Source organism: Pongo pygmaeus, chromosome 18, assembly GCF_028885625.2.
Source record: "Pongo pygmaeus isolate AG05252 chromosome 18, NHGRI_mPonPyg2-v2.0_pri, whole genome shotgun sequence".
Lineage (NCBI taxonomy): Eukaryota > Metazoa > Chordata > Mammalia > Primates > Hominidae > Pongo > Pongo pygmaeus.
Genome location: NC_072391.2, coordinates 18,071,357 through 18,093,854, shown reverse-complemented (window position 1 = coordinate 18,093,854; position 22,498 = coordinate 18,071,357). Strand labels below are relative to the sequence as shown.

General features: G+C 45.3%; 1 protein-coding gene across 3 annotated transcripts in view; it reads right to left on the bottom strand.

Annotated features, from left to right (window-relative positions):
• Positions 1-22,498, bottom strand: part of MYH11 (myosin heavy chain 11) — a 153,978-nt gene that overhangs the window by 94,198 nt on the left and 37,282 nt on the right. For all 3 annotated transcript variants that reach the window (XM_054454934.2, XM_054454935.2, XM_063654349.1), the window contains one exon: positions 3,191-3,218. In XM_054454934.2, the coding sequence (XP_054310909.2) occupies positions 3,191-3,218 (28 nt within the window). The remainder of the gene's footprint in view (positions 1-3,190; positions 3,219-22,498) is intronic.

Sequence of the window (22,498 nt, the reverse complement as noted above, 5' to 3'; positions counted from 1 at the left end):
AGCCAGGTGTGGTGGTACATGCCTGTAATCCCAGCTACTCAGGAGGCTAAGGCAGGAGAATCACTTGAACCTGGGAGATGGAGGTTGCAGTGAGCCAAGATCACACCATTGCACTCTAGCCTGGGCAACAAGAGCAAAACTCCATCTCAAAAATAAACAAACAAACTGCAGGATGGATACTGGATTGCAGGAAGGATTTTAAAAAATTAGTGAGCACTTTCACTACAATAGCAGTTGATCCTTACAAAGTGCTCACCATGGGGCAGTGGCCCGTTTCTCAGTCCTTCACATGTAGTGACTCATTTCATCCTTCCAACAACCCAATGGGGCACTTATTGTTCCCATTTTACAGATGGGGAAACTGAGGCTCAGAGAAGTGAACTGACCTGTTTCCCGGAGCATACAACTAACTAGACGATGATGGGGCCAGAATTCAAACCCAAGGGGTTAGGTTCTGGAATCCACACTTTATGTTAATGAAAATTTATTCAATGAATAATGAATGAATATTCTTATAATGTATATTTATTGAAGGAAGGAAGCAAGCAAGCAATGGGAGCAGGGAGCTTAAGAGACTGCTACAGAGGCCCTGGTGAGAGATGACGGGACCCTGAACTAGAAAGAGGCGGTGGAGTCAGAGGAATGGACAGAGATGAGAAATATTTCAGCATCACACTGTCCAAGGCAGGAACCACTATCTAAATTAACTATAATCTTAAAAATTCAGTTCTGCAATATACTTGCCACTTTTTAAGAGCTCAATTAAGTGAACTTTTAAGTGAACATTTTAAGTGAACTTTATGCTCATCACAAAGTTCTGCTGGACAGCACTGTTTTAGGTGAAACAGCACCTGCTGATGGCATGGGTGCTGGAAATGAGAGCAGGATGGCCTCTTCTTCATCTTCACAGCCGCTCTATAAGCTCAGCTCAGAGAGGTCAAGTGATCCGTGCATAGCTACATAGCTAGGAAGCCATCTGAAAGTCCTACTCTTTCCTGCACCTCTCTGTTACCACACTTAATTCATTCACTCAACAGAGGGCAGTTGAGCAACACTATTTTGGTTTCTGGGGAGATGACATGTGGCTCACACATGGGTTTGGCTCCTAGGGGATCAAATGCCTCTGTGGTCAGCTGAAAAACAGCCCCCACAAGAATGTCCATGGCCTATCCTCAGAATCTGTGAATATGTTTGCTTGAGATGAGGAGACTGTCTTGGATCATCTAGGTGGGGCTAATATAACCACAAAGGTACTGGGCCTTATAAGAGGGAGGTAGGGGGACCAGAGAAAGAGATTTGAAGATACCATACTGCAGGATTTAAAGACGGAGGAAGGGACCATAAGCCAAGGAATGCAGGTGACCCCCGGAAGCCAGAAAACTAGGAAACCAGATCAGCAGGTTGTTTTAGCATTTATATCCACATATCTAGGTAGCATTATATCTCTAGATCCAGACTATTCATTGTCAAACATCAAATGTTTACGTCCTACCATGGAATATGAGAATTCAGTTCCCATCTAATCCTCTTCCCTTTCCCTACAGAGCCAATTCCATCACAGGTAGTTAATCTGGTTAGATAAATACTCCAGACTTGCACAGCTGGGCTCCTTAGTCCAATGTGATTACTTCTCCTCCCATCCCAACTTTTGGTTTTTCCTGGAGTTTATAATTGCCTTTGTTTTATTGTTTCCAGGTTTTCTATCTGTATCAACCCCAAACTTATTAACTGTTTCAACCTTCTCTCGATACAGTTCATTGCCATCCTACCATCCGTCACCATCTGCAATTCTTATTACTAGTTTTTAATTGTCCTTCCAGATAATTTCATGCAAATAGGAAACATATGCACGTCCATGCATTCCTGCTCTTTTTAAAGACACACATGGTTACATTATGTATATGCTGGTTTGCCCTTGTGTTTTCCACTCAACAGTATATCTATAAAGAGCGTTCTCTCTGAGCATAAATAGATCAGCCTCACTCTTTGTAGTGGCTACCTGGAAATGCTATATTTTATTTAAATAACCTCTGTTGATTATAGCTTTAGTTGCTTCCAGACCTTCAAATATATATATATATAAATATAAACATATTAAATATAATACATATGATATATTATGTATATATATATATGCACAGTCTATCCTCATTATTTACATATTCCATATTTGCAAATTCACCAACCTGCTGAAAGTTATTTATAACCCCAAAATCAATATTCATGGCACTTTTGTGGTCATTTGTGAACATGTGCAGAGCAAGGAAAATTTGATTCCCACAATGCACACGTTCCCAGCTCAGGTTGAACAGGGGAATGCTCTACCTTCCAGTTTCAACTCTCATACTGTAAACAAGTGTCCTTTTTGTAGTGTATTTAGTGCCACCTTTTTTTGTATTTTTGTGGCTTTTTGTTAGTTATTTTGCAGTTTAAAATGTCCCCTCAGATGTGCTCCCTTTGGCAGCACACATACTAAAATGTCCCCAGCATAATGCTCAAGTGTTGGCTCATGTTTCCAAGCACAATAAGGTTGTGATATCCATTATGTAAGAAATACACATCAGATAAACTTCATCCAGGCATCAGCCACAGAGCTGCTGGCTGTGAGTTCAATGTCAATGAATCAACAATATATATTAATATATGTTACTTGCATATAAATACAATAGTGAAAACTCTCTGAATGATTCTAAAATTGAGTTACTATCTTCTGCCTGTGTACCTAGGTCTTCAAAGAAACAGTGACACCAATCACCAAATATGGCACTGATGTGTTTGTGGCTTGATAAATGTGAAATATTAAAGTGATAGTTTAACATCTTCCCTATCAACGCAGATGGCTGTTATGCAATTAGATTAGGTTCTGCATATAAAATCTGTAGTTCAAGTCCTGGCACAGAGTACATGTTCAATAAATGCTAGTTTTTTTGAAGGAGGAGAGGTATGGAACCAAATGATACCAGGTGTCATTAAGAGTTTAAGTTTGCCTGCCTCCACAGAAGACCATATATCACAAATGTTTAATGAGCATCTACACTGTGCCAGGTATAAAGAGAGGCACTTGGAACCATGAACAAATCAAAGATCTCTGCACTCATGGATCTTGTCTTTCATAGGTTGGATCTCGACTCCAGATTAAAAACAACAACAACAACAACAAACAAAAACAATAAAAAGTAGTTCCACTTACGTGCATAGAATGGACTGGTCCTCCCGATCTGCAAACAGAAAGAAAAAAGAGCCATGAATTAAAATGAGCTCTGAGCTAAGGGTCTGGACTTGGCTCCTCCCAGGGCCCTCCCATTCTAAAACTTCTCCATGCTGGCCTCATTGGAAGTGACAACAGGTCAGCTGGGCTCATTGCCCAGGCCACAGGGGCCAAGACCAAAGCCAAAAGGGCAGCCCCAAAGTCCCAGAGGCAGCCCCAGAAAGATGCTGGAGCCTGACTGATCCAGGAGTCATTAGTATCCAGCCACATTAGCTCTGGAGGTGTCCCGGGAGGCCCACCCCACCCAGATTAGGTTAGAGACCAAACGCAGATGTTGGATCTATACAGATCGGGGTCCCACTTAGCCACTTCTCCGCTCTGTGGCCTTGGGCAAATATTCTTAAACTCCATGCCTCAGTTCCTTCATCTGTAATATAGTATTGTGCACATTTGTGTTTTTTTGTAAATCCAGCATCCATTTCCTCTTCTTCCGGAAGCATCCTGTGGTCCTTGAGGTTTCCCCCATCACCCCTGCCATCATGTACAGTCTTAGTGGGACTGCCTCACAAGTACCTTCAACAAAGAGGTAAGAATGTGCTCCAGGCTGCATTGGTCAGACTCTCTGGCCTAAAACTCCAAGCTCAGTCAAGGACAGGGAAGCACAGCAGGTGGACAGAGCCCTGAGGCAGACTTCCTTTCTGCCCCTGGGCCTATGCAGCCCAGTTTCTATCATTTACCTAGCCTGATTCCCAGTGTTCCCGCTACATCTGTGAGCTCCTCCATACTCCCCTACAAATCCCTTTCCTCTACTAGATGACAGAGTCAGTCTCTCTTGTTTACCACCAGAAAAACCCAAAAGATACAGAGGTCATAAAAGAACTAGACGTGATTAAGCAGACATTACCCATCATCTTCTACTCTTACAGAGGCCTCTGAGGTGGAGCCAGGCTCTGAAGACTCATTTCCTTCCCAAAGAGAGATATGAGAACAGTTACCAACACTTTCAATGGTCACCTAACAATGTAGAAATCCCAGCATCATATCTGCTGGTAGACAATGCCACAGCAACAAGCATTTCTTAAATCCACTCCCTGGCTTCAGTCCTACTAGTTCAGTGCTCAGCTCTCACAAGCTTCATTTCATCAAAAATCTCCTAGGCTTGGTTTAACATTGTATCTCTAGTACTGGCAGATAGATGGTAGGTGCTGAATTATGCTTGTTAGATGGATGGATGGAGGGATGGATGAGTAGATGGATGGGAAGATGAGTGGATGGAAGGAAGGAAGAAAGGAAGGAAGGAAGTGTAGATGGGTAAATGGAAGGGTGAGTAGATGGGTAGGTAGATGGATGGGTGGGTGGATGGATGAATAGACAGATGGATGGGAGGGTGGATAGGCAGATGAGTAGGTGAGTAGGTGGGTGGGTAGATGGGCAGATGGGTGGGAAGATGGATGGATGGATGTATAGATGAGTAGATGGATGGGAGGATGGAAGAAGAGGTGGATGGGTAAGTGAGTGGAAGGAAGGAAGAAAGGAAAGAAGGAAGGAAGAAAGGATGGGTGGATGGAAGAATGGATGGATAGGTAAATGGATGGGAGGATAAATGGATGGGAGGTTGGGTGAATAGGTAGATAGATGGCTGGATGGAAGGATGAATAGATGGATAGGTAAAGAGACAGGAAGACAAATGGATGAGTGGGTGGGTGGGTAGATGGACGAATAGATGGATGGAAAGAAGGAAGAAAGCATGGATGGAAAGACAGGAAGAAAGAAAAAAGAAAGGAGGGAAGGGTGTGTAGATGGGTAGGTGAGTGGGTGTATGGCTGGGTGGATGGAAGGTTGGATGGAGGAGGGAAGGATGAGTGGGTGGATGAGAGAGTGGATGGGTGGGTGAATGGGAGGGAGGACAGAGTGTATAGGTGGTTAAACGAGCTGGATGGATGGATGGATGGATGGATGGGAATATGAATGGGATGATGGATGGGACTGAAGAAGGCAAGGTGAAAGAGATGACTCTTTCTTCCATCTGTAATCTTAAGGGAGAACTGATTGGAGATGGGCACGTTCCTCAGATTCTATGCCCAACTCCAATCAGTTCTCTCTCTCTTCCCTCGGATTATAGATTGATGTTTGGGTGGCCTGGTTGAACGAAATCCTCAAGACAAAAAGCCTAAAGACTAGTCAACTCTGGGGTTTCAATTCTGGTGTGTTTATATAATGGCACATTTAAAAATAGGCAGGCCAGGCGCAGTGGCTCATGCCTGTAATCTCACCACTTTGGGAGGCCAAGGAGGGTGGATCACTTGAGTTCAGGAGTTCCAGACCAGCCTGGCTAACATGGTGAAATCCCATTTCCACTAAAAATACAAAAATTAGCTGGGTGCCATGGCACACGTTTGTAATCCCAGCTACTCAGAAGGCTGAGGCAGGAAAATTGCTTGAACTCGGGAGGCGGAGGTTGCAGTGAGCCGAGATCATGCCACTGCACACCAGGCTGGGCGACAGAGCGAGATTCTGTTTCAAAAACAAATAAAAAATAAATACATAAATAAAACAGGCAGCCATTGAAAAGAACCAAGCAGAGCTTTATGGATGGACACAGAAAAATATCCAAAATACATTAAGCTAAAAATAAAAGATGAGGTAGCATAGTGTTATACCTTTTGTGTTTTAAAAAGACAGATAATATATAGGCAGGATGCAGTGGTTCATGCCTGTAATCCCAACACTTTGGGAGGCTGAGATGGGAGGATCACCTGAGGCCAGGAGTTCCAGACCAGCCTGGACAACATAGCAAGACCCAGTCTCTACGAAAAAAAAATTTTTTTAATTAGCTATGTGTGATGGATGTACCCCTTGTCCCAGCTACTTGGGAGGCTGAGACAGTAGATCCCTTGAGCCAAGGAGTTCCAGGTTGCAGTGAGCTGTGATTACACCACTGCACTCCAGCCTGGGCAATGGAGTGAGACCCTATCTCTAAAAACAGACCTGGGATGGTCGTGGTGGCTCACACCTATAATCCCAGAACTTTGGAAGGCTGAGGCGGGCAGATCACTTGAGGTCAGGAGTTCAAGACCAGCCTGGCCAACATGGTGAAACCCTGTCTCTACTAAAAATACAAAAATTAGCCGGGCATGGTGGCAGGCACCTGTAATCCAAGGTACTCCGGAGGCTGAGGCAGGAGAATTGCTTAAACCCAGGAGGTGGAGGTTGCAGTGAGCTGAGATCACGCCACTATACTCCAGCCTGGGCAACAGAGCAAGACTCCAAAAACAAAACAAAACAAACAAACAAACAAAAACCAACAAACAGGCCTGAGCCTGAAGTACTGAGAAAAGGGACAGAAGGAAGACCTGCTTTCACTGATTCTACTTCTATCCGGGTTATGTTTGTGCTATGAACACATACAATCTTTTCCTCATCCCACCAAAAATGCTCAATAGAAAAAGAGTCGGTATCGTTCTTCAGGAAACCATCATAACCACAAAGCTTAAAAAAGACAGAAAAGAAAGAGCCACTGCATTACGATCCCACTAACCGCTCTGATCTCCCGAGCACTCACTTCACTGCAGGCGTATGCTGAACTCCTTCTGTGTTGAAGTGACCCACTGAATTCTCTCAGCAGCCCCTGGGGTGGCTCTGGCATTGCCTCCATTTTACAAATAAGGAGAGTGAGGTTCAGAAGTGAGGCAACTTGCCCAAGGTCACTGGGGTGGGTTGAACTGTGACTCCCAAAAGATATGTTCACTCAGAACCTCAGACTGCGATGTTACTGACTAATCAATTGATTGAGATGGGGGTCTCACTTTGTTGCCCAGGCGGGTGTACCGTGGTGTGATCTCAGCTCACTGCAACCTCAACCTCCCAGGCTCAAGCAATCCTCCCTCTTCGGCCTCCCCTGTAGCTGGGACTATAGGCACATGCCAGCATGCCCGGCTAATTTTTGTATTTTTTGTAGAGATTGGGTCTTGCTATGTTGCCCAGGCTGGTTTCACACTCCTGGGCTCAAGTGACCCACCTGCCTCGGCCTCCCAAAGTGCTGGGATTACAGGCGTGAGCCACTGTATCCCACCTGTGATTTTATTTAGAATAAGGGTCTTGCAGATGTAATTAAGGGAAGGATGTTGAGATGAGGTCATCCTGGCTTGGAGTGAGACCTAAATCAATGGTGTCCCTATTTATAAGACAAAGGAGGCCGGGCGTGGTGGCTTACCCCTGTAATCCCAGCACTTTGGGAGTCTGAGGTGGGTGGATCACCTGAGGTCAGGAGTTCGAAACCAGCCTGGGCAACATGGTGAAACCCATCTCTACTAAAAATACAAAAAATTAGCTAGGCATGGTGGCAGGCACCTGTAATCCCAGCTACTCGGGAGGCTAAGGCAGGAGAATCGCTTGAACCCGGGAGATGGAGGTTGCAGTGAGTTGAGATTGCGCCACTGCCCTCCAGCCTGGGCAACAGAGCAAGTCCCCATCTCAAAGAAAAAAAAAAACAGGAAAAAACCAATCAAACTTTAATCTTTCCATTATACTCTGGAGACAGACAGACATCTGTGTCTTTAGCTTCCACTTAGGGGGAGAAATTCACTCCAGGACAGAGCAAAATGGGAAACCAGTTTAATTATTTTTTTTTCTGAGATGGAGTCTCGCTCTATCACCCAGGCTGGAGTGCAGTGGCTTGATCTTGGCTCACTGCAACCTCTGCCTCCTGGGTTCAAGCAATTCTTCCACCTCAGACCCCCAAGTAGCTGGGACTACAGGTGCGTGCCACCACGCCCGGCTAATTTTTGTATTTTTTGTAGAGACAGGGTTTCACCATGTTGGCCAGGCTGGTCTTGAACTCCTGACCTCAGGTGATCTGCCCGCCTCAGCCTCCCAAAGTACTAAGAAGGGATTTTTTAAAAGAGGCTGAAGGATAGAAGAACCAGGTGCGCTGTGATTGGAACCCAGGCAGAGAGAACCTCCTGGGACCAGCCCAGACAACCTCCACTATCTTAAGGAAAGATTTTGAGATGGACAGACAGATGGGCCATGTTGATCCACTACTTCAGGGAGAGAGTCAGGCTTTCCTGGCAGCCTTGTGAATCCTAGGCCCAGAGCAGGAGAGATTTATGGGCTCAGATGCTCACAGGCCCCCCAGGAGAGGGAGCGGGCTCCAGGAGAAGGCCTGGGAGCTGCCAGCGCGGCTACGAGCTGGGGGCTGCTGGGAGACCTCTGGCCTGACGTTCCCATCGGAAACATACCACTTCTAGGCGTGGGAAGCTTGCAGGGTGCTGGTTACGAGCAGAAGGACTCCATGTGGGTGCTGTCTGCCAACCCATGTGGAGCACAGGGAACTCTGAGATCCTGGAACTTTTTATCTGATTCCTTCCCCAAGCCTGAGCTTGTGTTGGACTCAAAAGCAGTGTTTTCCGCCGTACAAAGCAGTTTCACTCTTTCCTTGCTTTGCAAAGCCGATTTCTTCTGCCCAGTGCACCCACCACCACCTCTCCTCTGGCCTAATCCATTCTCTCTCTCTCTCTCTTTTTCTTCCATTGAGGTAAAATTTACACTACATAAAATGAACCATTTTAAAGTGAATATGTGGTGGCTTATGCCTGTAATCCCAGCACTTTGGGAGGCCGAGGCAGCTGGATCTCCTAAAGTCAGGAGTTTGAGACCAACATGGCAAAACCCCGTCTCTACCAAAAATACAAAAATTAGCTGGGTGTGGTGGTGCACACCTGTAATCCCAGCTACTCAGGAGGCTGAGGCAGGAGACTCGCATGAACCGGGGAGGTGGAGGTTGCAGTGAGCTGAGATCGTGCCACTGCATTCCAGCCTGGGTGACAGAGGGAGACTCCATCTCAAAAAATAGTAACGAAAATAAAAAAATAAATAAAGTGCATAATTCAGGGGCATTTAGTACATTCACAATGTTACATAACTACCACCTTTATCTAGTTCTAAAATATTCTGTCACCCCCAAATGAAACCCTCTACCCATTAAGCAGTCACTCCCCCATAAGCCCTGGCAACCACCAATTTGCTTTCTCTCTCTATGGACTTACCTATTCTAGATATTTTTGCATAAATGGAATTATCACATGTGTGGCCTTTTGTGTCTGACTTCTTTCACTTGGCATGTGGCTGAAGTTCATCCATGTTGTAGCAGGTCCCAGACTTTATGCCTATTTGTGGCTGAGTCATATCACATTGTATGGATAGATCATATTTTGTTTATCCATTCAACAATTGACAGACGTTTGAGTTATTTCCACCTTTTGGCTATTCTGCATAGTGCTGCTATGAACGTTCCTGTACAAGCTTTAGTTTGAGTACCTTTTCAGTTCTTTGGGTATATAACCTAATCTGTATTTGAAACATCATCTTGGGAGTCAACTCTTCCATGATACCACCTATAACTCTGCACTTTTCTAGAGCTGAGTTGGAGACCGTTCCACTTGATCGCCTACCTGCATGATGGCCATGGACAGTAGTGCATGTTGTAGACTGCATAACTCTATGGAGAAACTATTTGCATTGCTCATTGTAGATGTGTGTATTTATTGTAATTATCTTTCAGCAGATGGAGGAAAAGTGCTTTGAGAAAAATTAGAGTGCCTTTCTCTAATTCTATAAATGTGAGTGTCACGTGGCCTAGTGGCTCCCACGGTCCACAGGTTCTCTCCATTTTGGTAATTATTGTCATTGTGATCCTTACTTAACAAATGTCTCAAAACATTTTGGTGGAAAAAGGTACAGATTATATGGAATGATAATAGGCCATCTATCCATGATATGGCATTCAGAGTTTTTCTTGTTTTTCTTTTCCATATTGGTAAAAATTATGGACTTTACATTATTCATAATATCCAAAAAATAGAAACAACCTAATGTTCATCAATGGGTAAATGGATAAACAAAATGTGGTCTACCCAGACAGTGGGATAGTATTCAGCCATGAAAAGAAAGGATGTTGTGGCCGGGCGCCATGGCTCATGCCTGAAATTCCAGCACTTTGGGAAGCTGAGGCAGGTGGATTGCTTGAGCCCAGGAGTCCGAAACCAGCCTGGGCAACGTGGTGAAACTCTGTCTCTACAAAAAAAATGCAAACATTAGCCGGGCATAGTGGTACATCCCTGTGGTCTCAGCTACTCAAGAGGCTGAGGTGGGACAATGGCTTGAGCCCAGGAGGTGGAGGTTGTAGTAAGCCAAGATTGTGCCACGGTACTCCAGCCGGGGTGATAGAGACAGACCCTGTCTTGAAAAATATATAAATAGTACGAATCCATGATACAACGTGGATGAACCCTGACAACATTATACTAAGTGAAAGAAGCTAGCCGGGTGGGCGCGGTGGCTCACACCTGTAATCCCAGCACTTCGGGAGGCTGAGGTGGGCAGATCACGAGGTCAGGAGTTCAAGACCAGCCTGGCCAACATAGTGAAACCTCGTCTGTACTAAAAATACAAAAATTAGCCAGGTATGGTGGCACGTGCCTATAGTCCCAGCTACTCGGGAGGCTGAGGCAGGAGAATCACTTGAACCCAGGAGGCAGAGGTTGTGGTGAGCCGAGACTGCACCACTGCACTCCAGCCTGGGCGACAGAGCAAGACTCTGTCTCCAAAAAAAAAAAAAAAAAAAAAAAAAAAGAAGCCAGCCACAAAAGGTCACATATGATTCCATTTATATGAAATGTCCAGAATAGGCAAATCCATAGAGACACAAAGTAGATTTGTGAATTCGTGGCTGCCAGGAGCTGCGGGTCGGAATATGGAGTGACAAAAAAAATGTGCACAAGATTTCTTTGGGGGATGATAGAAATATAAAATTATATTGCAGCGATGGCTGCATAACCATGTAAACTACTAGTGAATTTAGACAGTTATGCAGACATAGCTGCAATGTAATTTAGGTGTGAATTGTATCCTTAAAATGAATTTATTTAAATTATACTGCATAAAGCTTTCTTAAAAAGATGTTCATTTTATACCACCTCTGAATCGTTATAAATCTGACTTCTTCCACTTCACGCAGGTCTATTAGGTTTCCAACAATTACAAAATTGTTTGTTTTTAATGCTTTTCCCATGAACCAATGAGCTCCTGAAGGTCAAGGGCTGTACCTGATCCCGGGTACAAGGAACAATGCCTGACACACAGTAGGTGCTCAGGAAATGCTTGTTACTTTGAATTGCTCTCTGGCTCAGAGAGGCAACCGAGGTAGAAGCAATGGAAAATGCATATTCACGTGTTCACATATTCACTCAACAAACAAGTCCTGAGCCAGGTACTGAAAGCACAAAAGTCAATAAGATCTGCTTTTTTTTTTCCTTTCTTTTTTAAGAGATGAGGTGTCACTCTGATGCCCAGGCTGGAGTGCAGTAGCACGATCATAGCTCACTGCAGTCTGGAACTCCTGGGCTAACAGATCCTCCCGTCTCAGCCTCCTGAGCAGTTGGGACTACAGGTGTATGCCACTACGCCTGGCTAATGGTTTGTTTTTTTTTTTTCATTTTTTTTGTAGAGACAGGGCCTTACTATATTACCCAGGCTGGTCTCAAACTCCTGGCCTCAAGTGATCCTTTCGCCTTCGCCTCCCAAGTAACTGAAATTACAAGCTCAAGCCAATGCACCGGGCTTCGTGACTTGCTTATCCTTGCTTTTGAGAAGTTCATGACGAGGGTGGGGGTCAGATGGGCAAAGAAATGACTGTAAGAGATGAGCAATGCTATGATGGATGTGAACCCAAGTGCTATAGACGTGAAGTTTTTTGTTTGTTTGTTTGTTTGACACCACCTGAGCAAGACAGGAAGCCTTCATGGCAGAGGTGACCACTGAACAGCATTAAGAAAAATGTGAAAGAATCTCCTGGGGAGAGGTCGAGGCAGAGCATCCCAAGCAGAGGGCCTGGGACAGAAGCTCCGAAGTGGGCAGGGACACAGTACCGAGCCTTCGTGGAGGCTGGGAAGGATGGAGCTGGGGCCGCCGTCATCGGGACCCACCTGGGGCTGAGCTTCCCAGCCCAGATCCCTGGGGCTCATGTCACCTCACACCCCATCCTTAAACGTGCCTCTCTCCCTTCCTCCTCCCCAGACTCCCCACCCAGCCTTGGATGTGCAAGGCCCCAGGCACGTTTCCTGAGAAGATAAAGGGCTTCAGCGGTTCCTCCCCCGCTGTGGGCCTGAGGACTCCCAGGAGGTACCCAGCTCCCCACAGACCAGCTATTTCGGCCCAAGGCCAAACACAAGCTGGTGGATTCTGGCTAGGGAGCCAGAGCATTGCAGGCTGACCATAAAAGGAGAAAACCCTGCGGGGACTGAGCACAGACCCAGGCTCCCTGCGTCTGCCCTTCTTTCTGGTAACAGGCTGCTGGGGGATCCAGTGAGAGGTAATCAAAACCCGCCTCTGCAGGGCCATCAATACCCCTGGGCTAGTAAAGAAGAAAGGTCTCAGCCTCCATTGCCTGTAGAAAAGTGGCTCTCTACCTAATGCCCCGCACGGAGGCACATGCCAGATGTTCTGGATCTTCTGTGATGTGACTGTGAACGTCGCCACTGCATGGCCCTTGACGGTGGGTCCTCGGTAGCTGACTGCTAATGCCTGTTGAACTTGTCCTGTCCATGTACCGTGTCCCTACACACTGACCAAATTACCCTTATAACAACTGGAGTAGGCACAGTCATCATCCTCACGGGACAAATGAGGAAACTGAGGCACAAAGTAATAGCCGGGACAGAGCTGGGAGTTGAACCCAGCTCCAGAGCCCATGCCCTAAGCCACTCTGTAAGTGAGGGCCCTTCTCTTTCTCCAGCCTTCATCTCCCCACTCTACTCTCCTGGCAGAGTTGGTTAGGATGAGATGCTGAGTAAGAAGAGATACTTTGAGAGCCTGTGCTGCAACCCAACAGGTATTTTCCAAACCTACAGGAAGCCCTGGTATTTTAAAAGCAGAACTGGGCTAGGCATAGGAGCTCATGCCTGTAATCCCAGTGCTTTGGGAGGCGGAGGCAGAAGGATTGCTTGAGGCGAGGAGTTTGAGATTCAAAGTGAGACCCCTATCTCTATGAAAAAAAAATTGTTTTTTAATTAGCTGGGCATGGAGGTGTGTGCCTGTAGCCCCAGCTATTTGGAAGGCTGAGGCAGGAAAATTGCTTGAGCCTAGGAGTTCGAGGTTACAGGGAGCTATTACTGTGCCACTGCACTCTAGCTTGGGTGACAGAGTGAAACTCTGTCTCCAAAAAAAATATAATAAATAAAAACATGAAAGCAGAACTGGCCAGTGAAGGGGTGTGGGAGACAGGAAAACCAAAGCGCTCCCTCTTGGGCCTCCACTCCTACCTCCTACATTCTGCCCCTTCTCTCTGCTCCAGCCCCAGCAGCCTCATAGAATCTATATCAAGTTCCCTAGTCAAGCCTACACTTCACCTTCCAAGGAGGCCTCCCCTGTCCTCCCAAGGCACCCAGGGCTACACTTCCCCACTCCCTGGACCTCCTCTTCTTAGCAGCTACTTGTGGGATGATTCAATTCATATTTACACATACACGCAGTAGGCTGTGTCTAGGGCAACATCTAATAATCAATATTGTTAGAATGACCGGGCGTGGTGGGTTACATCTGTAATTCCAGCACTTTGGGAGGCCGAGGCAGGAGGACTGCTTGAGGCCAGGAGTTTGAGACCAGCCTGGGCAACATAATGAGACCCCATCTCTACAAAAAATCAAAAAATTAGCCAGGTGTGATGATCTGCACCTGTGGTCCCAGCTACTTGGGAGGCTGAGAGGGGAGGATCACCTGAGCCCAGGAGTTGGAGGCTGGAGTGAGCTATGAGTGTGCCACTCCACTCCAGCCCGGGCAACAGGGCAAGGCCTTGTCTCACAAAAAAATACTGTTGGATAAACAAGAGAATGGGGAGCCAGACTCCCCAGAGGCTGGAAGGACACCGAGGGAGGTGGCTGACACATGCAATTTAACAAGGAAGGTGCTGGCCAGGCACTGTGGCTCACGCCTATAATCCCAGCACTGTGGGAAGCCGAGGTGGGTGGATCACTTGAGCTCAGGAGTTCAAGGCCAGCCTGAACAACATAGCAAAACCTCATCTCTACAAAAAATACAAAAATTAGCCAGTTGTACTGGTGCATGCCTGTATGCAGCTACTCTGGAGGCTGAGGTGGGAGGATCACCTGAGCCTGGAGAGGCTGAGGCTCAGGTGAGCAGAGATCACACCACTACACTCCAGCCTGGGCAACAGAGTGAGACCCTGTCTCAAAAAAGCCCAAAACAAACAAGGAAGGTGTTGCCAAGTGTCAGCTGGGGCTTTTCAAGTTCACTCCCTTAAGTATGTCCCTTTTTCAATTTAATATTTACTTTTTTTTTTTTTGAGACGGAGTTTTGCTGTTGTTGCCCAGGCTGGAGTGCAGTGGGGCAATCTTGGCTCACTGCAACCTCTGCCTCCCAGGTTCAAGCGATTCTCCTGCCTCAGCCTCCCAAGTAGCTGGGATTATAGTCGCCCACCACCATGCCTGGCTAAGTTTTTGTATTTTTAGTAGAGATGGGGTTTCACTACATTGGCCAGGCTGGTCTCGAACTCCTAAGCTCAGATGATCTGCCTGCCTCTGCCTGCCAAAGTGCTGAGATTATAGCTGTGAACCACTGTGCCTGGCCAATATTTACTATTTTTTAAAAAATAAATCTCCTTTGCTGTCTCCCTCCCTGTAATGCACCATGGGTACCAAAAATAAAAATAAAATAAAAATAAAAACGTGAACTTTTCATGATTAGTCAGAGCACCAAACAGATACTCCTAGCACCTCTGTAAAGACTGAGTCAGACAGAGCCATTCATTCCTACACACAGTCCCCCCTCATTCCCAACCAGGCCAGACACATAGCTGACAGCCACTGCAAAACCCACAAGAGACAGAGAAGCATTTGGCTGTACCCCTTCCTGGAGATATGTTTGTAGCAGCACTGCCTCTGCAGGGAAACAGCTGGGAATTACTTCTTGGCTCCACCCTATCACCTCTGCCCCCAGGGCCCGTTTCCTCACCAGGGAAATCGACAAAAATCCATACCTTTCAAGGGCATGAAGATGATTAAAAGACACTGGATTCAGAAAGAGCTTAAAATTACCCATAGCACAGTTAAGAGCTTAGTAATTGCCATTAATATCATCTTTATCATCATCATCATCATCTAAAATAGTGATCTAGGGAAGAGGTTATAGACAGCAGTGATTCTGAATCAGCAGGACAGGATATTCAACCAAGGATATTTAACCCCTTTCTGATTACAAGGTGTCATGGTCTGAATGCTCATGTCTCCCTCAAATTCATATGCTGGAATCCTCACCCCTAAAGTGATGATATTAGGAGGTAGGGCCTTTGGGAGGTGACGAGATCATGGGGGTTCAATCCTCATGGGGGGAGAGACCCAGAGAGCTAGCAGGTCCCTTCCACCACGTGAGACGCAGCGAGAAGGCACTACTAGGCCGTCACCAGACACCAAGCTTGATCTTGGACTTCCCAGCCTCCAGAACTGCGAGAAACAAATATCTGTTTAAAAGCCACCCAGTCTATGGTATTTTGATATAGCAGCCTTAACAGGCTAAGACACAAGGCCTATGCTAGTCCCTTAGCCTTCTGGGGGCCTCAGTTTCCTCTTCTGTTATATGGGGACAAGAATACTACACTATCTATACCACACTACCTCGGAGGGAAGAGTAACATTCAGAGGGCAGCCAAGCTGGGTCCCCAGGTTTGACTTTCAGTTCTGGGGCCAAGTAGGTGTGCTGAGATTTCCTCATCGATCAAATGGGGAGGCTGCCACCCACCTTGTGTGGTGCTAGTGAGGGCCGAGCAATGTGGGATTGATGGAGCAGTGAACCCAGGTCCTGACCTATTGCAGGGGCCCTGAGGACATCAGTGCCCTTCCTCTCTCTGCCTCTACTGGGGAGCAGCCTCGGGGGAGTTGGGTGAGCAGAAACCAGCCCCCAGGGGGCTGCCAGTCTCAGGCAGAAGGATACAGCTGAGTGTGGGAACTTGCAAAGTGGAGAAAGTGTTTGGATCACTCCACCCGCAGAGTTGTCTTAAGCTTAGAGAGGACTTAGCCAAGAGCCCCAAGCTGATAAAGCCTGGCTGTTATTTCTTTTTATAATCCCCTGAGAGTGGCCATTTGTTGCTAATGAGGTGAGGACAAAACATTACTTGTGGCTATCTCACACAGGGCAAGTGCAGAGGCTCAGAATGGAATCTTATCTGCTTTTCTGCCTCTCCTATAACCCAGGGACCCATGGAGGGGATCCAAAGTGGTTCTTGTCTAGAGGGCTTTAATGGTGCTTTTCTCCTATTCATCACGCTCATTTATTGAACTCAGCTCCAGCCTCCTAAGCTTTGAGCCGTCAACACTCTGAGATGAAAGACAGTAGACAGCTTTCCGTAGGATTGAGGGGGATCCCTGTGGTTGCCCAGTGTCACCGACTGACCAGCAGGGCTCCGGCTTTGGAGTCAGGATAATCCAAGTGTATATTTGGCTCTGACACTTAACAAATCTTCAGCAAGTTCTCCACTCCTCTGAGTCTGTTTTCCCAGCTGTAAAAGGGGGCTAATAATAGCTCTTGCGGCTAGCGTTGGATCACCCAATAAACCTTGTAAGCATATGCCGAGGGCACACCACGCAGGCATGCACGAGGAGGAGGAATGCCATAGTTGCCATTTCATAAGCACCACCAAGATAAACATCATGGGAAAAATAGCAACTTTAGGCTGGGCACAGTGGCTCATGCCCATAATCCCAGCACTTTGGGAGGTCAAGGCAGGAGGATCACTTGAGGCCGGGAATGAGAAACCAGCCTGGGCAACACACTAAGACCTTATCTCTTAAAAAAAAAAAAAAAAATTGTTTTTTCACTAGGCACGGTGGGCTCACACCTGTAATCCCAGCACTTTGAGAAGCCTAGGAAGGTGGATCACTTGAGATCAGGAGTTCAAGACCAGCCTGGGCAACATGGTGAAATCCCGTCACGACAAAAAATACAAAAATTAGCCGGGTGTGGTGGTACGTGGCTGTAGTCCCAGCTACTTGGGGGAGCTGAGGTGAGAAGATCACTGGAGCCTAGGAGGTCAAGCCTGCAGTGAGCCGTGTTCTTGCCACTGCACTCTAGCCTGGGTGACAGTGAGAACCTGTCTCAAAAATAAAAAAGGCTGGGCACGGTGGCTCATGCCTGTAATCCCAGCACTTTGGAAGGCCAAGGTGGGTGAATCACCTGAGGTCAGGAGCTCAAGACCAGTCTGGTCAACATGGTGAAACACCGTCTCTACTAAAAGTACAAAAATTAGCTAGGCTTGGTGGCATGCGCCTGTAATCCCAGCTAGTCAGGAGGCTGAGGCAGGAGAATCACTTGAACCCAGGAGGTAGAGGTCGCAGTGAGCTGAGATTGCACCATTGCACTCCAGCCTGGGTGACAGGGGTTAAACTCCATCTCAAAACAAACAAACAAAAAACACTTTTTTTTTTTTTTTTTTAATTAGCTGAGCATGGTGGTGCATCTCTGTAGTCTCAGCTACTTGGGAAGCTGAGGCAGGATTGCTGAACCCAGGAGTTTGAGGTTGCAGTGAGTTATAATCGCACCATTACACTCCAGCCTGGGCAACACAGCAAGACCCTGTCTCTAAAAAAAGCAAAAACAAAAACAATTTTGTCAGCCTTCTTTACTTTATAATTTAATTTTTTTTGATGACATATGCCTGCACCTTAATAGTTTCAGGGCTTAATTTTAAAATTCCTAATCCGGTCCTGTCCACCTTGTAGGTTTGTGGTAAAGATTAACTGAGAATATTTCTGTAAAGCCCTGAGCTTTATAGGAAGCATATAATAAAAATCCATGATTATTATTATCGCTTCTCTGTAAAAGAAGGCATGAGAGAATTCCCATGAGAAGATAGCAGGCTGAGTGCATGCATTTAGCTCTCTTCCTTCCTAAACCTTACCAAAATAACAGTAAAAGACTTTCCAAAAATACATGAACCAGTTTAGCTGGGCATGGTGGCTCATGCCTGGAATCCCAGCTCTTAGGAAGACACAGGCGTGAGGAAAGCTTGAGCCCAGGAGTTCAAGACCTGCTTGGGAAATACAACAAGACCCCGTTCTCCACACAAAAGGGGGGAAAAAAGGCAAAAAAACAAAAAAAGTGTAAAAAGGCCAGGCGTGGTGGCTCACGCCTGTTATCCCAGCACTATGGGAGGCTGAGGTGGGTGATCATCTGAGGTCAGGAGTTCGAGACGAGCCTGGCCAACCCGTCTCTACTAAAAATACAGAAATTAGCTGGACATGGTGGCATGCACCTGTAATCCCAGCTACTCAGGAGGCTGAGGCTGGAGAATCGCTTGATCCCAGGAGGTGGAGGCTGCAGTGAGCAGAGATCGCACCACTGCACCCCAGCCTGCACGACAAGAGGGAAACTCCATCCCAAAAAAAAAAAAAACAAACAAACCAAAAAGTGTAAAAATACATGAGGCAGTTTAAAAAGAACTAGAGAGGGGAGAACAGCAAAGCCATCTTGGAAGCCAGAAAATGGGATAAGCGTTGAAAAGTACCAAGAAAAAGGCCAGACACTGTGGCTCCCGCCTGTAATCCCAGCACTTTGGGAGGCCAAGTTGGGTGGATCACCTAAGGTCGGGAGTTCGAGACCAGCCTGACCAACATGGTTAAACCCCATCTCTATTTAAAATACAAAAATTAGCTGGGTGTGGTGGTGGATGCCTGTAATCCCAGCTACTTGGGAGGCTGAGGCAGGAGAATCACTTGAACCCGGGTGGTGAAGGTTGCAGTGAGCCGAGATCATGCCATTGCACTCCAGCCTGGACAATAAGAGTGAAACTCCATCTAAAAAAAAAAAAAAAAAAAAAAAAAAAAAGTCCCAAGAAAAGTCTAAGTGAGCAGTGAAGAAAGGTGAGAAACGACCTAATTTCAACAGAGAATTCCCCATTTCTACCCTAAACCTCAAAAACTGGCAATGCCAGGGGCCTCTGGAAGAAAAGATCAAGGAGGAGACAAAAACATAAGGACTGGGTCAAATATAAGGCACTTTTAGACCTCTCTGATACCTTCTACACTCCCTGAAGCCAAGTGACTGCCCTTCTCACACCCTACAGAAGGTGGTGGGTTTAGTCTCTGGTGAGGGTTAAACAGAGGGTCTCTGTCCTGGGGGGACACCAGGAACCATACTGAAAGAAGGAAGGTAATGTACAAATTTCACCCCACATTTTGAAACCCCCAGCTTCTTTTCAACTAGACCCTCAAAATGATGCTAGACAAATCTTTAACCTCCAGGCAGAAGATTTTTCTACAAACCTTCTCTGAAGAATCAAATTAGCCCATGAACAAAAGACTGAAAGACAAATCAGAAGTGTCCTAATGGGGTAGCCCAATGCTTTCATATTATAGCCAAGCACATCAGCAAGCCCATCCTACAAGCACTGAGCTTCCATCAACAATTTGGTATCCCATGCACTAAAGCATCCAAGATGAATGGATAGCCAAGAATCCCAAGACGTCTGAAGAAATCCACTAATATGACAGACAGAAGTTAAAACAAATAGGAAAATATGTATCTTGGAGGAAATAGACTCTGCATTAAATATCCTTTGAGAAACAGGATAGTGCATCCACAGAAAAAGAATGTCATATGAAAGAAACATTTAAAAATAAAATAGAATTTTTGGAATTTAATAAAATATATACCAGAAATTTAAAACACAATGGAAGGGTTAGGGAAAAAAGTTGAGGTAAATGCCCAGAAAATACAATTAAAAACATTAAAGTGATGAAAACGACAAGAAAAAGAGATTAAAATTATAGGATTGGTCTAAGAGTTCCATTATGGAAATAAAAAGACTTCTAGGAAAAAGAAACAGAGAACACAGGGAGAAAGAGAGCATCAAGGAAATAATGTGCAAAATTTCCCAGAATTTGTGGACACAAGTTTATAGATTAATTGGGCCACTAAGTGTCCAGCATAACGAACAAAAATGGACTCATAGCAAGTCCCATCATCATGAATAGGGGGACAAAGACAGTCTAAAAGCTTCTAGAGAAGGAGGAAAAACAAAAACTGATCATGTACAAAGGATCACGAATATTTTCAGCCAGGAAGGTGAATATAATCACACACACAAACACACACTCACACACGAATCAGATTGGGTTTCATCTTCTCAAAACTGAAACTAGAAGGGAACAACACAAATGCCTTAAAAAGCTCAGGCAAGAAAGTTATTTATAACTTTCTGAAAACAACTTTCTTGTCTGAAATTTTAAACCCAGAAAAACTATCCTTTAAGTGTTAGAGAAGCATCAAGCCTCTCAGATATGGAAGTTCTCAATGCCTCAAGATCACATACATTCTTTCTTGAGAAGCTACTGGACAAAGTGCTTAATTTCAGTAGGAGAGTAAAGCAAGAAAGAGGAAGACGTGAAAACTGGGAAACAAGGAATCCACTATGAAAGCATTACAGGGAATTTCAAGGATGGTGAAAAAGATCCTATATGACAGCTACTAGCTATAGAGAAAGCCAGCGCAGATCAGAAAGCTATAGTAGAGATCACCTTCAAGGAGATGATATCAATATGATCCCCAATACATGTCTGGACATATTAAAAGGAGATTAATACATTTAGAAGGAGGATTTGGGGCAGAATTGGTGGTTAAGTACACGGAAAACAAGGTTGGGAGAAAAAAAAGGCAATTGCTAACTCCAGGAAAAAGAAAAGTCATACAGAAAAAAGAAAAGTAGTCACAAAGCAGTGCAGCGCAGCTTCAAGTAACATCTACATAATCATAATAATGTAAACTCTAGATAGCATTACGTAGTCATAATAATGGAAACTCTGAACACCGAGTTTGTCAAAACTAAGATAAAATTATATTGGGACTCTGAGATGAGGCATGTGTGTTGGAATGAGGAAGTAGGGGCAAATCCAGGGAGTGAATGAGCTAAATTTCATCTTTCTTAGAGGAAAGTCAATAGATGATACCTAAAATTGAAAACAAAATAAGATAGCAGCACTATGAACAAGTGTTGTTTTTAGAGATATAGTGGTAAATACAAAAAAAAAATCAATTAAAGGAGTTGAGAAGTAGCAGAGGATGGCTATTTTTCTTAACAAGCCTTCAAAAATTACTTGACTCTAAGCCATCTGCATGAATACTTTCAACAAAAATAAAAACCAATTTTTTAAAAAAGGGAACAAGGAATTCCTACATGCACTGATATGTAACACCCTCTGGCAAAATATAGAACTGTATATATATGGAATGCTAGTATTTGTAGGGAAACCTTAGGGAAGAAAATAGATACCTATTTGCTTATACTTGCAAAAATATCTCTAGGAGAAAACCTCATACACTAGAAACCATAGTTGTCTCTTGGGAGGGAAGCTAAGGGTCTAATGCACAAGGGTTGAAGGGAGAAGTTCACCTTTTGAATTTGTGTGTATCATTTTTCCAAAAACAAACCACGGCTGGGTGCAGTGGCTCATGCCTGTAATCTCAGTTCTTTGGGAGGTCAAGGTGGGCAGATCAGCTGAGGTCAGGAGTTCGAAACCAGCCTGGCCAACATGGCAAAACCCCGTCTCTACTAAAAATACAAAAATTAGCCAGGAATGGTGGTGTGCGCCTGTAATCCCAGCTACTCGGGAGGCTGAGGCACAAGAATCACTTGAACCCAGGAGACAGAGGTTGCAGTAAGCCAAAATCATACCACTGAGCTGAGATCGTGCCACTGCACTCCAGCCTGGGTGGCAAAGCAAGACTCTGTCTCAAAAAAAAAGGGAGGGGTGGAATTTAAAAAATAAACATGACATAATTTATGCATATGCAGATATAAGATACATATTTTAAATATCAGCTTCTCTTCCCCATACCCTCAAGGGGCTTGGCTTCCATTTGGGAGGGTGCCATGTTGTAAAGTATCTCTTAGAAAGTCCCTCCCATTTTCCCAACTCCTGTGAGGCAGCAAAGGGCTGAGCTCTGGCTCTGAGTTCCCTGCCACAGTATACTAGTCAGCCCCTCTAAACTAGCTCCTCCCACACTCATCATACCCATTCTCACCCTACATTTATGCTTTTATTATTCTTGGCTAGAAAGCCATCTCTGTCCTCTTTCTCTCACCTTAGCAAACCATTCTTCGAGGCTTATAAAGACTCACCTCTCTCAAATAACCCACCCCATCCATCCTGACCCTGGTAGGTTCTTTTCTATAAATAACTCTAATAATTCATTCATTCAACAAATACTAACTGAGCAGCTACTATG